General features: G+C 47.9%; 1 protein-coding gene across 3 annotated transcripts in view; it reads left to right on the top strand.

Annotated features, from left to right (window-relative positions):
* Window positions 1-16,683, top strand: part of LOC143808731 (uncharacterized) — a 135,991-nt gene that overhangs the window by 73,294 nt on the left and 46,014 nt on the right. For all 3 annotated transcript variants that reach the window (XM_077291694.1, XM_077291677.1, XM_077291686.1), the window contains 3 exons: window positions 551-686; window positions 1,053-1,223; window positions 9,141-9,266. In XM_077291694.1, coding sequence (XP_077147809.1) covers window positions 551-686; window positions 1,053-1,223; window positions 9,141-9,266 — 433 coding nt within the window. The remainder of the gene's footprint in view (window positions 1-550; window positions 687-1,052; window positions 1,224-9,140; window positions 9,267-16,683) is intronic.

Here is a 16,683-nt window from a genome sequence, read left to right as displayed (position 1 = left end):
CTCATGAGCTGCTTCTCTTAAACTTCCCTCAGTAGTTAAGTAGCTAAGTGATCACTGAGAACAGGGTACACCTGAAGTGAGCTCAGCACCTCCCAGTCTCAAAATTCTGACCCAGCACTAGATTGGACGACTGAGCTGTCAATCAAAATACCGACAGTTCAGCACATCCCTGCACCAAAGCTGAGCTGAGCTGTCAGTCACTGCGTCCAAGACACTGAGCAGTGGAATCGCAACACACACATGTGCATAATAGTCTGTTGAGCTGGCGAAAGAGAGCCATGAGCAATGGGCCCAAGAACCACACATCCAGAGCCACTAGTAAGAGAAAACTGCTATAGTTTCCACTGTATTATAATCCATCCCTTATTTAAAGAAAAAAAAATGTTATATGTGAGAAAAATCTTTGTTCTTTCTGAGATTATTGTGCGCAAATGTTATATTGAGCCCTCACATTCAGTAGATTCTTCATTCTATCTTTATATAATAAAGATCATTTTTCATATAGGTTTAATAGATATTATCACAATATTACAACTTCCTTTGTCTGTAGGCGTGAGCTCGTGATCCTGGAGTACAAGCGCAGCGAGTACATGAAGGAACTGCAGGAGCTAGAACTGGAGCTGGAATCTGTACGACAGCAATGCTCCAGTACTCACAGCAGCCAAGTCGCCAGCTTCCAGTACGAGGTAACCTCAGTAATACCCGGGGCACCCCATGCCACATCATTCATATAGATCCGGGGCAGCCTGGCGGCTCAGTGGTCCTCAGTTCAAATCCCACCAAGGACAATATTTACACAGAGTTTGTTCTCGTATCTGCGTGGGTTTCCTCCGGGTTCTCCGGTTTCCTCCCACACTCCAAAGACATACTGATAGGGAATTAAGATTGTGAGCCCCATTGGGGACAGCGATGATGATGTCTGTAAAGTGCAGAATATGATGACACTGAATAAGCAATAAATAATAACATAAATACATCTATTTTCTAGGATTGGTACAGACTGTGTATTAGCTATTTAGAACTTAGTTGAAATTATTTTTAATCCCAAATAGATCTCCTCTCTGAAAACGGAGAGAGACGAGTTAAAGGCACGTCTGCGACATCTGGAAGGAAGTCTGACATTTATGGAAAGGCAGGAGCTAGAACGTCAACTGAACAACGCAAAGTCAGAGCTGTTCTCCGAGCAGAGGACATCCCGAGCAAAGATCGAGACGTTGCATGAGGTAGGCTGAACAAAAAGGAAAAGGCTTTATTTGTGAATTTATATAAATGAATGTCATATGAAACTTTAGCGACTATTTACATGCAGTGATTTATTGTATCACTATCTGAAGTTTCAAAATGGTAACGTCTGTGACAATATGTGTATAGGGTACAAGTCACACTTTGCATGTATGGTCACTTTTTCCTGTGCATTGGAGGTGAACTTAAAGCTAGAAGAAGTAGAACTGAAAGCTTTGTGGCTCTTTTGGTTTTTTTGGATCTATTTCTAATTTTGGCTCCATGAAAGTAAATGCACATTTCAGAGAGTGAAATGGGCCTATGGCTTGTACCTTTAAATATCAACTTTAAGGGATTTCTAGGTTTAATGTGTGGTAAATAAAGCTCCATAATTAAGGTTTGGATCTTACTTTTTTTGACATCCAGAGGTAAGTTATGCTTATACCCTAAAAGAACGAGTTTTGAAGGGTTGTCTCAAGTATGAAAGTTATCACCTATTCATTGGATAGGGCATGACTTCACAACCACTGAAGGTCCAACCACTGGGAACCCCACTGATCCCGATAATTGTGCAGTCGAAGCAAGTTGCTGATACCCCTATGAACACACATATCACTTGATTGTCAGGTGAAATGATCTTTTGTGCGGCACAAAAGATCATTGTTCCTGGCATTGCATTGTCTTGTGTAAATGGCACCTGCCCTGCCAAGAACAATGGCAGCCTATGTGCACTGAACAGTCTGTTACAAGCTGAATTGGCCTGTGTAAACGAGCTAGCACCGGTTACATTGATCTTATTGTTGTGTTTTATAAGGCTAGGTTCACTGTTGTGAATTTACCTTTTGGCTCCCTCTAGTGGCTACTAGTGATTTGACTCTGGGTATGTCATTCATTCCTTGTATGCTCACCTGGGTCGTTAGGTCAGGGGTGTTGCTATATAAGCTCCCTGGACCTTCAGTTCAATGCCTGGCAACGTTGATATCAGAGCTAATCTGTAGTGCTCTTGTCTACTGATCCTGGTTCCTGCTTGATTAAGCTAAGTCTGCTTTCTTGCTTTTTGCTATTTGTTTTTGTTTGCATTTTTGTCCAGCTTGTATATTATCTGTTTCCTGACCTTGCTGGAAGCTCTAGGGTGGCTGGTGTTCTCCCCCCGGGCCGTTAGACGGTTCGGGGGTTCTTGAATCTCCAGCGTGGATTTTGATAGGGTTTTTGTTGACCATATAAGTTATCTTACTACATTCTGCTATTAGTAAGCGGGCCTCTCTTTGCTAAAATCTAGTTCATCTCTGTGTTTGTCATTTCCTCTTACCTCACCGTTATTATTTGTGGGGGGCTTGTATCCTACTTTTGGGGTCTTTTCTCTGGAGGCAAGAGAGGTCTTTGTTTTCCTCTTCTAGGGGTAGTTAGCTCTCCGGCTGGCGCGAGACATCTAGCGACCAACGTAGGCATGTTCCCCGGCTACTTCTAGTGTTGGCGTTAGGAGTAGATATATGGTCAACCCAGTTACCACTGCCCTATGAGCTCGATTTTTGTGCTTCGCAGACTTGCTGATATCTCTGAGACCCTCGCCATTGGGGTCATAACAGTTTGCAAGGCCAGTATTAAATGTTAAATGCATTGCAGAAGCGGGATTATAAGAAAGAAAGTTCTGAGTTTTTTTTTCTCTCTCTCATTTTTTTTTTTTCTTTTCCCCTTTACCTCTGAGTGGCTTGTGTTTGCTGCAGACATGAATGTCCAGACCTTGATTACAAGTGTGGACCAGCTTGCTGCTCGTGTGCAGGGCATACAAGATTATGTTATCAGAAGTCCTATGTCAGAACCTAAGATACCGATTCCTGAACCGTTTTCCGGAGACCGATTTAAATTTAGAAATTTCAGGAATAATTGTAAATTGTTTTTGTCCCTGAGACCCTGTTCATCTGGAGACTCCGCTCAGCAAGTAAAAATTGTTATTTCTTTTTTACGGGGCGACCCTCAGGATTGGGCCTTCTCGCTGGCGCCAGGAGATCCGGCATTGGCTGACATTGATGCGTTTTTTCTGGCGCTCGGTTTGCTTTATGAGGAACCCAATCTTGAGATTCAGGCAGAAAAAGCCTTGCTGGCGATGTCTCAGGGCCAGGACGAGGCTGAAGTGTATTGCCAAAAATTTCGGAAATGGTCCGTGCTGACCCAGTGGAACGAGTGTGCATTGGCTGCAAATTTTAGAAATGGCCTTTCTGAAGCCATTAAGAATGTGATGGTGGGTTTTCCCATACCCACAGGTCTGAATGATTCTATGGCCCTGGCTATTCAAATCGACCGGCGGTTGCGGGAGCGCAAAACCGCAAATTCCCTCATGGTGTTGTCTGAACAGGCACCTGATTTAATGCAATGTGATAGAATCCTGACTAGAAATGAGCGGAAAATTCATAGACGCCAGAATGGCTTGTGTTACTACTGTGGTGATTCTACACATATTATCTCAGCATGCTCTAAACGTCTTACTAAGGTTGTTAGTCCGGTCGCCATTGGTAATTTGCAACCTAAATTTATTCTGTCTGTAACTTTGATTTGCTCATTGTCATCGTATCCTGTCATGGCGTTTGTGGACTCAGGTGCTGCCCTGAGCCTTATGGATCTGTCATTTGCCAAGCGCTGCGGATTTGTTCTTGAGCCATTGGAAAATCCTATTCCTCTTAGGGGTATTGATTCTACGCCATTGGCAAAAAATAAACCGCAGTTTTGGACACAGGTTACCATGTGCATGACTCCCGAACATCGGGAGGTAATACGTTTTCTTGTTCTGCATAAAATGCATGATTTGGTTGTTTTGGGTTTGCCATGGTTGCAGACCCATAATCCAGTCTTGGACTGGAAGGCTATGTCAGTGTCAAGTTGGGGCTGCCATGGAATTCATGGAGATTCCCTGCCCTTGTCTATTGCTTCTTCTACGCCTTCGGAAGTTCCGGCGTATTTGTCTGATTATCAGGATGTCTTCAGCGAGTCTAAGTCCAGTGCACTGCCTCCTCATAGGGAATGTGACTGTGCAATAGATTTGATTCCTGGCAGTAAGTTTCCTAAGGGGAGACTGTTTAACCTGTCGGTACCTGAACATACCGCGATGCGTTCATATATCAAGGAGTCTCTTGAGAAGGGGCATATCCGTCCTTCTTCTTCCCCTCTTGGTGCGGGATTCTTTTTTGTGGCCAAAAAGGACGGATCTTTGAGGCCTTGTATTGACTATCGGCTTTTAAATAAGATCACTGTCAAATTTCAGTATCCTTTGCCGCTGTTGTCAGATTTGTTTGCCCGGATTAAAGGTGCCAAGTGGTTCACCAAGATAGACCTTCGTGGTGCGTACAACCTTGTGCGCATTAGGCAGGGCGATGAATGGAAAACCGCATTCAATACGCCCGAAGGTCATTTTGAGTACTTGGTGATGCCATTTGGGCTCTCTAATGCACCTTCAGTTTTTCAGTCCTTCATGCATGACATTTTCCGGAAGTATCTGGATAAATTTTTGATTGTTTATCTGGATGATATTCTGTTTTTTTCTGATGATTGGGACTCGCATGTGGAGCAGGTCAGGATGGTTTTTGAGATTCTGCGTGAAAATTCTTTGTTTGTAAAAGGCTCAAAGTGTCTCTTTGGTGTACAGAAGGTTCCCTTTTTGGGGTTCATTTTTTCCCCTTCTGCTGTGGAGATGGATCCAGTCAAGGTCCGAGCTATTCATGATTGGACTCAACCCTCGTCAGTTAAGAGTCTTCAGAAGTTCTTGGGTTTTGCTAACTTCTACCGTCGTTTTATCGCAAATTTCTCTAGCGTTGTTAAACCGCTGACGGATATGACCAAGAAGGGCTCTGATGTGGCTAACTGGGCTCCTGCTGCCGTGGAGGCTTTCCAGGAGTTGAAACGCCGGTTTACTTCGGCGCCTGTTTTGTGCCAGCCTGACGTCTCACTTCCCTTTCAGGTTGAGGTGGATGCTTCGGAGATTGGGGCAGGGGCCGTTTTGTCGCAGAGAGGCCCTGGTTGCTCTACTATGAGACCTTGTGCCTTTTTCTCGAGGAAGTTTTCGCCGGCAGAGCGAAATTATGATGTGGGCAATCGGGAGCTGTTGGCCATGAAGTGGGCATTTGAGGAGTGGCGTCATTGGCTCGAGGGTGCTAAGCATCGTGTGGTGGTCTTGACTGATCACAAAAATCTGATGTATCTCGAGTCTGCTAAACGCCTGAATCCTAGACAGGCCCGCTGGTCATTGTTTTTCTCCCGTTTTGACTTTGTGGTCTCGTATTTACCAGGTTCTAAGAATGTGAAGGCCGATGCTCTGTCTAGGAGCTTTGTGCCTGATGCTCCTGGAGTCGCTGAACCTGTGGGTATTCTTAAGGAAGGAGTTATCTTGTCAGCTATTTCTCCAGATCTGCGACGTGTGTTGCAGAGATTTCAGGCTGGTAGGTCTGACTCTTGTCCACCTGACAGATTGTTTGTGCCTGCTAAATGGACCAGCAGAGTCATTTCTGAGGTTCATTCCTCAGTGTTGGCAGGGCACCCGGGAATTTTTGGCACCAGAGATCTGGTGGCCAGGTCCTTTTGGTGGCCTTCCTTGTCAAGGGATGTGCGGTCATTTGTGCAGTCCTGTGGTACTTGTGCTCGAGCTAAGCCTTGCTGTTCTCGTGCCAGCGGGTTGCTCTTGCCCTTGCCTGTCCCGAAGAGACCTTGGACACACATCTCTATGGATTTCATTTCGGATCTTCCGGTGTCTCAGGGCATGTCTGTCATCTGGGTGATATGTGATCGTTTCTCCAAGATGGTCCATCTGGTTCCTCTGCCTAAGCTGCCTTCCTCTTCTGATCTGGTTCCTGTGTTCTTCCAGAACGTGGTTCGTTTGCACGGCATTCCTGAGAATATTGTGTCGGACAGAGGATCCCAGTTTGTTTCCAGGTTCTGGCGATCCTTTTGTGGTAGGATGGGCATTGATTTGTCGTTTTCGTCCGCTTTCCATCCCCAGACTAACGGACAAACGGAGCGAACTAATCAGACTCTGGAGGCTTATTTGAGGTGTTTTGTCTCTTCTGATCAGGATGATTGGGTGACCTTCTTGCCGTTGGCTGAATTTGCCCTTAATAATCGGGCTAGTTCCGCCACCTTGGTTTCGCCATTTTTCTGCAACTCTGGTTTCCATCCTCGTTTTTCCTCGGGACATGTGGAGCCTTCTGACTGTCCTGGGGTGGATTCCGTGGTGGATAGGTTGCAGCGGATCTGGAGTCATGTGGTGGACAACTTGAAGTTGTCACAGGAGAAGGCTCAGCGTTTTGCTAACCGCCGCCGCGGTGTGGGTCCCCGACTTCGCGTTGGGGATTTGGTATGGCTGTCTTCTCGATTTGTTCCTATGAAGGTCTCCTCTCCCAAATTTAAGCCTCGCTTCATTGGTCCTTACAAGATATTGGAAATCATTAATCCTGTATCCTTTCGCCTGGATCTTCCGGTGTCGTTTGCCATTCACAACGTATTTCATAGGTCCTTGTTGCGGCGGTACGTTGTGCCTGTGGTTCCTTCTGCTGAGCCTCCTGCTCCGGTGTTGGTTGAGGGCGAGTTGGAGTACGTGGTGGAGAAGATCTTAGATTCTCGTCTCTCCAGACGGAGGCTTCAGTACCTGGTCAAGTGGAAGGGCTATGGTCAGGAGGATAATTCCTGGGTGGTCGCCTCTGATGTGCATGCGGCTGATTTAGTTCGTGCCTTTCACGCCGCTCATCCTGATCGCCCTGGTGGTCTTGGTGAGGGTTCGGTGACCCCTCACTAAGGGGGGGGGGGTACTGTTGTGAATTTACCTTTTGGCTCCCTCTAGTGGCTACTAGTGATTTGACTCTGGGTATGTCATTCATCCCTTGTATGCTCACCTGGGTCGTTAGGTCAGGGGTGTTGCTATATAAGCTCCCTGGACCTTCAGTTCAATGCCTGGCAACGTTGATATCAGAGCTAATCTGTAGTGCTCTTGTCTACTGATCCTGGTTCCTGCTTGATTAAGCTAAGTCTGCTTTCTTGCTTTTTGCTATTTGTTTTTGTTTGCATTTTTGTCCAGCTTGTATATTATCTGTTTCCTGACCTTGCTGGAAGCTCTAGGGTGGCTGGTGTTCTCCCCCCGGGCCGTTAGACGGTTCGGGGGTTCTTGAATCTCCAGCGTGGATTTTGATAGGGTTTTTGTTGACCATATAAGTTATCTTACTACATTCTGCTATTAGTAAGCGGGCCTCTCTTTGCTAAAATCTAGTTCATCTCTGTGTTTGTCATTTCCTCTTACCTCACCGTTATTATTTGTGGGGGGCTTGTATCCTACTTTTGGGGTCTTTTCTCTGGAGGCAAGAGAGGTCTTTGTTTTCCTCTTCTAGGGGTAGTTAGCTCTCCGGCTGGCGCGAGACATCTAGCGACCAACGTAGGCATGTTCCCCGGCTACTTCTAGTGTTGGCGTTAGGAGTAGATATATGGTCAACCCAGTTACCACTGCCCTATGAGCTCGATTTTTGTGCTTCGCAGACTTGCTGATATCTCTGAGACCCTCGCCATTGGGGTCATAACAGTTCACACTGCGTTAGGGCAATCCGTTTAGCTCATACGCTAGCGGATTGCGCTAACGCAATGTCCCAAAAGGGATCGTGTTTGGCGATCCCGCTAGCGCAGATGCCCGATCTGCGCTAGCGAGGATTGGACCTCGGACTCTGCAAGCAGCGATCGAGGTCCGTCCAAAAATAACGGGACATCGCTAGCGCATGCCAAAAATGGCATGCGTCAGCGACCCATTAGCACATTGCGGTCAATGGGTGTGCTAACGGACCCGTTACATAGCGTTAATTGCGACAATTGCGCCATGTAACGGAGTCCGCTAGCAGACACCCATTAACGCAATGTGAACCTAGCCTTAGAGATTTGCCTTCTTGCCAGTTTAACTGCACTCATTTCACCTGGAAAGTGTTCAGCTTCAGGATTAATGTTTCCATTCAGTGACAGCATAGGAAGACATGCAGGCTGGATCTTATACATACATAAGGCCAGACACATACATAAGGCCAGACTTACAAGGTTGTTAATCAGGTAAAGCAATTATTCCATTACTCTCGTTTGTGTCTCAGGAGCCTCATTCATTGTTGTCACAGTCACTAGGTCCGTTGTGTGGATGGGAGTAGTAGATCCAGTGGAATGATCACCTTAGGAGGTCTTGCATGCAGTCCCAAGTGATGGGGCTCGGCTGCAGGAAAATACCCCCACTAATGTACAGTTAGCTTGGGGGGAGGTGGAGAGAGGTGTTCTGAAGGCCGGGCTCAATTCCGGATGGGTGTCTTAGGATATTTAGGACACTGACGAGGAAATGGAGTTGCTGTTGCTGGCTGGATCTGGATACACGTGCTACCGTCGTGGGATCTATCCTAAGGACTATTGTTTCTGGCTGGAGCTGGATTCATGTGGTACGGTCTTGGTATCCGTCATCTTGAAGAGCATGGGCTGTGATTACAGACTATACTGGTGGGAGATACAAAAGCTGTGAGCCAACCAAAAGTTGGGAGACAGTGGGTATCCCCTGGTAAGGGGACAGTGGAACTGCTGGCTCCGGGGTGGGGATTTTGTGGACTGGGGAAATTGCATTGTGGCCATCTACCTGGAATTGTTGTAAGACCAATTACGTAAGTAATGAAAAATAATTGTATCGTTAACCTGCCATGGCGATTATTACAACCCACAACCTCAGATCTTCACAGAAGAAAACAAAAAAGAGAATACAATCTACATGTACAGATGTTTGGTTTCTACAAGTCACATTTTGCAAAATACATGTCCAGTTCTTTTCTGTATAATTGATTTTATTGAGTATTATAAAAGAATTGTTCTTACACCTTATGTTAATCTAAAAACTTTTTCATATTAATCAAGTAAAAGTATAATTCTGTTTGCAGAATTTGGATGAATGTCAGAGTAAACTGGAAGAATCAAGGGCAGATTGTATGGAAAAGCAGGAGAAGAATAGGCTACTTAAGTCACAGCTGCAGGAGCTTGAAAAGAAGTCTGAGACCCAAATGCAGGTAAGTTCATTAACCCCTTCACAACATTTGTAGGGGTAGGGGTTCCTGACCGATGACGTATAGGTACGTCATGGTGATCGTGCATGGCTCAGGAGTTGTGACCATGCGATTCGCTGCCGGGAGCTCAGCATACGTGATATCGATCACATTTAGAAGACTATGGGAGGGAGCGCAGGTTAGGTTAGGCTATGGCTTAAACTAGATGGACTTAGTCTTCCTTCAACCTTAATAACTATGTTATTATGTTACTATGTCTCCCTTCCGATCCGTGCGAGCGCAACTTAATCGCAAAGGCCCGATGGTTGTTATGGCAATCCGGGTCTGACAGGGACGATGCCAAGAGCATGGTCTAGGAGGCTTATGTAAGTGCTGCACTGACAGGTATAATGCATCTCAATGCATTATTCCAGTGATCAACGTAATAAAGGTTAAAGTCCCAGGTTTAAAAAAAAAAAAAAAAAAAAAATTGTACAAATAAAAGAAAATCACAAAATAATAAAAATAAATAAATAATGAAAAAACCCACATATTTTGTATCGTGTCTTCTGGAATGATCTGATCTATAAAACTGTAACACTAGTTAACCCCATTAGTGAACACCTTAAAAAAAATAAAATAAATAAAAACATGGCAAAAAACTATGCTTCTTCATCATACCGCTGAATAAAAAATGTAATAAAACGCGATCAAAAAGTCAAATGTAAGTAAAATTGGTATCACTGCAAACATGATCTTGTCCCGCAAAAAAACAAGCCGCCATACAGCTCTGTCAGTGGAGAAATAAAAAAGCTATAGGTCTCAGAATACAGCGATGCAAAAACAGTTATTTTTTTCCCGTAAAATAGTTTTTATTGTGTAAAACCAGCAAAACATAAAAAACATATAAATGTTGCGTCGCTGTGATTATACTGACCCGAAAAAAAAAGCTGTGTTAACACTTTTAACATATGGTAAATGGCGTAAAAAAAAAATAAATTTGAATTTCATCAGAGACAGTTTTGGTCAACAACCCCCAGAGCCCTTCCTCCCAACTTCCCAGCTCTCCACCTCCAAAAACAACTTCTCCACCATTACAGAAGATCGACTCTCCACTCTACTCTCAAGATCGCATCCCACCACCTGTGCACTTGACCCGATCCCATCCAACTTCATCCCAAACCTCGCCACAGTCTTCATCCCAACCCTAACCCATCTCTTCAACCTATCACTAACAATTGGTGTTTTCCCCTCAGGCTTTAAACATGCCTCAATCACACCTATCCTCAAAAAGCCCTCTCTTGACCCATCCTCTGTATCTAGCTATTGCTCTATATCACTTCTCCCCTATGCCTCCAAACTACTGGAACATGTCCATCTTGAACTGTCCTCCCACCTCTCTTCCTGCTTCCTCTTCGACCGCTTACAATCTGGCTTCCGGTCACACCACTCCACTGAAACTGCCCTAACTAAAGTCACCAATTACCTATTAACCGCCAAGAGCAAGCGACACTACTCTGTCCTCCTCCTCCTGGACCTGTCCTCTGCCTTTGACACAGTGGACCATTCCCTATTACTACAGACCCTCTCATCCCTTGGCATCACAGACTTGGCCCTATCCTGGATCTCGTCATACCTAACAGACCGGACATTCAGCGTCTCCCACTCACACACCACCTCCTCACCTTGCCCCCCTATCTGTCGGAGTCCCACAAGGTTCAGTCCTAGGGCCCCTGCTCTTCTCCATTTACACCTTTGGCCTGGGACAGCTCATAGAATCTCACGGCTTTCAGTATCACCTCTGTGCTGATGACACATCAGATCTACATCTCTGGACCAGATATAATCTCCCTAATAACCAGAATCCCTCAATGTCTGTCCACTATTTCATCCTTCTTCGCTAGATTTCTGAAACTTAACATGGACAAAACAGAATTCATCTGTAGCGCCCCCACTGCCGCAGGGCCGAGGGGTACCCGGTGCCGGGCCTCTGCGTCTCTGCTCCGGGGTTGTCACGGTGGCTAGGCCCGGTCCGTGACCCTGCCGAGGGGCGCACAGTGTAATAGGTATAACGGATGATGGTGATGAGGCTGTAGTGGTGCAGTGCAGTAAATAACGAGGACACCAGGTTGCAGTCTCTTTACCTCTTTACTGAAGATCTCTAGGTCCTCAGTCCAGAATACGGTTCACCAGGCTGCGCAAGTCCGGCCGGTCCAATGGCACCTCCAGAGTTCTCTTCACAGGTGGAAATCGGTGCCTTCCTTCTAGCGCTATGTGTTGTGGTCCTTCCCTGCTGTGCTTACGGAAAGTCCCCACAACTGTTGTGTCTGTTTCTTAAGTTCCCTCACAACTCAATTAGATGATGTTCTGCTAATCCTCCGTCCCTCCCTGGTGTTCTGGTTGGGACGGCACCCGTTTGACGGGTAGGCTCGGAGCTCTTCCGGGACTCTAGAGTCGCCCCTCTCCACAAGTTGCCCCCCCAAGACTGCATAGGTGATTTAAGTTAGACAGCCCGCCTTAGACTGACTGTCCTGCCGCTGTTTGAAGTATTGCTTGAAGCTGAATGTTATTATACTCCCTCGGCGTTCCGGCCACCGGTAGTGCACCTCAGTAGGATGTTGCCTCAGTCTTACAGCACGACCCCTACTGGTATTTCTCCTTTTGCGTGATCTCGTTTCTCACTCAGCACAATCTATCTCTCTTCTAGTCCTTCCTTGGGCACCGCCGCTACCCGGAGCAGGCACGGGCCCGTTACGTTCGTTCAAGTTGCCAAGCCTCTGTCAGGATCCCACCCCTGACAGAGACCCTACTGTATCTTCCCCCACAACACCCTCTGCCACAAGGTGTTGCCTGGTTCCAACCCAGTCAGCTTTCTGATCTAACTTCCTGCCTGACCCCCAGTTTACCCACTATGGTGGGGAGTGGCCTAGTGAATAGAACCCTTAGCTCCCCCCGGAGGCCCGACTGTGAAATGTATTGGTGTCTGTGATACCTGATCAGATGAACTCCTTCAGTGCCATCAGACGCACCATAGCTCCCCTTAGTGGCGGAGCCACAGTACTGCAACGACCAGGACTCTGGGGCGCTGCACTCCCCCCTGGTTAAACACAGTACTCCGGGACTGGGAAGAAAACAACAATACAAGTTAGCAAAAAGACATACAGTTTTGTTGAGTGTAATAACAATAAGCATATTTAAACAGGCTTCCCTTTATGGGAGGTAAGGACACTTGAACGTTACAAACGTGGTTAAATATCATAGCAACATGCTACAAATAACTTTTCTTACCCAACCGGGTATTCTACTAAGTGCGAAATTGTTGAACAATAATTTAACATTGCCTTTAAGGACATACACTCTAAATCCACTAAAGACCTTCCTATAATCACATTATAAGGTAATTTAACTTTTTCATTCTCCTTCTTTAAATCTGCAGGACCGCCTGTCCTAACGGCACCAGACCTACTGCCTCTCCTTTCTTACAGGACCGCTCCTTTCAGCCCGAGCCTTCTGTCTTTTCAACTACTATACACAGTATAGAACATAACATACTTTCAGTTTAAGATCACTGAGCCATCTCTGTATGGCTCCTATGAGGACTCAGGGTTTACCTTCTATCCTAATTATCTATCAACGTAATTAACCATTTTCTTTACACAACATCAAACCTTCTCATTATTTTTCTCACTAATATGCATGCTGGACACCACGTCTACCCCCACGGGCCCACTGCATCCTTCTACTATCTTTCACTTTTCCTTTTCAGAGAACATCATCAGCATTTCTTCACAATTAACTAGTTGAACACATATAACTTACCCATGTAAACATTATCATCATTTCCTTTCGTCAAACATTATTGCTACCTATCTTAAAGCAACATCATCGTTTAAGTGCGACAAATGAACATCCCCTTTAAGAAGGGACTAAGTCTCTATGAGGTAGCACGCCTTCTCAGGCTACCAGTCCGTACTCAACAAAGGTTCCAGTGTGGTATCTTCACAAAGAGTCCTTCTTTAAGTAAAACCAGTAGGGAGCACCTTTAATAAGGTGCAAACTATGTACAAGAAGTTCGGATCATGCACTGTTCATGATTTCAGCAGTTCTGGAAACTTTGTGCAAAAACTTGGAAAAATCAAACAAAAACAAAACAATAGGGATCCCGGGTCAACAGAAGGATCCCCTTAAGAGTTAACCCTGGACGGGTTTTAGCAGCATCAGAAATCAACACACCAACAGTTAAGAACTATGTACATATTTAAAGCAGTCATGCTTACTCGTTCTTCGGGGAAGAAGGTGGTTTCCTCCCGGGCCTCACCAGACCAACAGGTCGTCCGGCTGGTTCAAGGATAGGGTCCCGCCCCAACAACGACAGGATCCCTCGCCGGGATGTTCTTTTCACCGAGGCTCCGGCGCGCCCCCAAGGTACATGGTGGGTCCGGGTCCCCCGCTGCTCCGCAGGATCAGGTTCCGTTGTCTTTTCGGCGGGAGGTTCATCTTCGGGGGTTGCAGCGGCGGCCTGGAGCGCGACGCACCGCTGGACGCCCCGCGCCATCCAGCCAGCTTCGCCGGTTGCTCTCCTCCACCTGGTGTAAGTTACGGCATCACCTGGCTCCAGGTCGCGATCGAACCTTCCACTGCAAGGTTCCACCTCCTCTCGGTCCACGTGGACTTGTAGCGGCTCCCCGATCTCCTGGATAACCCCTCTCCCATATCGGGGGGGTTAAAGGAGACCACTACACCCCAGTGGGACGAGGGGATCTCCGCAACGCTGGTCAGATCAATCTGAGCTGCAGGCTGGGGCCGGCTCCGCCACGCCGTCATCAGATGCCGCAGGTGTTCGGCCTCCGGCAGGATCCTCATGCCCTGTGTTTGCAGCGTATCTTCAGCCGCGGCCGGGTTGGGAGGAGTCGGGGACACTGGAGACAGACGGATCTCCGTGGGCTGGCCCAGTCGAGCGAGCACGCGGGCATCAGCCTCTAAGCGGCGTGCTATTTGTCGGGCCTCGGCCGCGGCCATACACTCCTCCGACGGCGGCCGGGGAGGTCGGCCCATCGTTGGCTCTGCAAGGGTCAGCTCCCGCAGTGACGGCGTACCCCGGGCCACATTGGGCTGTCCAGCCTCTCTCCGAGTCCGATCATTCCCATGCGGTGCTTCCGGCGTCGCCATCTTTATCTCGTCTCCAGTGTCTTCTTCCCGCGGTCTCTTTCGTGGGCGGCCCCGTCTCCATGGTCTCCACCCTCCAAACAGGATCAGGAGGCGGACCTCGGCTGTTGACGGACACGTCCGCAGGACACAAAAATATTTAGACTGGGCGGCCATTGCTGTTCGCGCTCTCCAGCTTGCCCACGCCTACTCCACGCCCCTCCTCTTCTCCTGCGCTCTCCTCAGCGCTGCAATGGCGGCGGATTTTGGCGGTAAATGGCGCAGCACAGTCTTTGCAATAAAGTACAGTTCAAGCACAACAAATCACAGTTCCAAGGCACACATGACCTGATTCTTCAGGCTTAAGTAGATCCTGTTCGTGACGCCAAGTTTGTAGCGCCCCCACTGCCGCAGGGCCGAGGGGTACCCGGTGCCGGGCCTCTGCGTCTCTGCTCCGGGGTTGTCACGGTGGCTAGGCCCGGTCCGTGACCCTGCCGAGGGGCGCACAGTGTAATAGGTATAACGGATGATGGTGATGAGGCTGTAGTGGTGCAGTGCAGTAAATAACGAGGACACCAGGTTGCAGTCTCTTTACCTCTTTACTGAAGATCTCTAGGTCCTCAGTCCAGAATACGGTTCACCAGGCTGCGCAAGTCCGGCCGGTCCAATGGCACCTCCAGAGTTCTCTTCACAGGTGGAAATCGGTGCCTTCCTTCTAGCGCTATGTGTTGTGGTCCTTCCCTGCTGTGCTTACGGAAAGTCCCCACAACTGTTGTGTCTGTTTCTTAAGTTCCCTCACAACTCAATTAGATGATGTTCTGCTAATCCTCCGTCCCTCCCTGGTGTTCTGGTTGGGACGGCACCCGTTTGACGGGTAGGCTCGGAGCTCTTCCGGGACCCTAGAGTCGCCCCTCTCCACAAGTTGCCCCCCAAGACTGCATAGGTGATTTAAGTTAGACAGCCCGCCTTAGACTGACTGTCCTGCCGCTGTTTGAAGTATTGCTTGAAGCTGAATGTTATTATACTCCCTCGGCGTTCCGGCCACCGGTAGTGCGCCTCAGTAGGATGTTGCCTTGGTCTTACAGCACGACCCCTACTTGTATTTCTCCTTTTGCGTGATCTCGTTTCTCACTCAGCACAATCTATCTCTCTTCTAGTCCTTCCTTGGGCACCGCCGCTACCCGGAGCAGGCACGGGCCCGTTACGTTCGTTCAAGTTGCCAAGCCTCTGTCAGGATCCCACCCCTGACAGAGACCCTACTGTATCTTCCCCCACAACACCCTCTGCCACAAGGTGTTGCCTGGTTCCAACCCAGTCACCTTTCTGATCTAACTTCCTGCCTGACCCCCAGTTTACCCACTATGGTGGGGAGTGGCCTAGTGAATAGAACCCTTAGCTCCCCCCGGAGGCCCGACTGTGAAATGTATTGGTGTCTGTGATACCTGATCAGATGAACTCCTTCAGTGCCATCAGACGCACCATAGCTCCCCTTAGTGGCGGAGCCACAGTACTGCAACGACCAGGACTCTGGGGCGCTGCACATCATCTTTCCCCCATCTCACGCGACCCCCCCAACGAACCTATCCATTACAGTAAACGGCTGCCCACTCTCCCCAGTCCCACAAGCTTGCTGCCTCGGGGTAATCCTTGACACTGATCCCTCCTTCAAACCACATATCCAAGCCCTTTCCACTTCCTGCCGCCTTCAACTCAAAAATATTTCACGGATCCGTGCATTCCTCAACCAAGAATCCGCAAATCCCCTAGTCCATGCCCTCATCATCTCTCGCCTTGACTACTGTAACCTCCTGCTCTGTGGCCTCCCCTCTAACACTCTCGCACCCCTCCAATCTATTCTAAACTCTGCTGCCCGACTAATCCACCTGTCCCCCCGCTATTCCCCGGCCTCTCCCCTCTGTCAATCCCTTCACTGGCTCCCCATTGCCCAGAGACTCCAGTACAAAACCCTAACCATGACATACAAAGCCATCCACAGCCTGTCTCCTCCATACATCTTTGACCTCGTCTCACGGTACTTACCTGCAAGCAACCTCCGATCCTCACAAGATCTCCTCCTCTACTCCCCTCTTATCTCCTCTTCCCACAATCATATACAAGATTTCTCTCGCGCATCACCCCTACTCTGGAACCCTCTACCAAAAAACATCAGACTCTCGCCTACCATCGAAACCTTCAAAAAGAACCTGAAGACCCACTTCTTCTGACAATCCTACAACCTGCAGTAACCACTGATCGGCCAAGCCGCTGCACGACCAGCTCTACCCTTGCCTACTGT

The sequence above is a fragment of the Ranitomeya variabilis genome, chromosome 1, assembly GCF_051348905.1.
Source record: "Ranitomeya variabilis isolate aRanVar5 chromosome 1, aRanVar5.hap1, whole genome shotgun sequence".
NCBI classification, from domain to species: domain Eukaryota; kingdom Metazoa; phylum Chordata; class Amphibia; order Anura; family Dendrobatidae; genus Ranitomeya; species Ranitomeya variabilis.
Note: the sequence above shows the minus strand (reverse complement) of the source record. Positions and strands in the feature narration are given on the sequence as shown.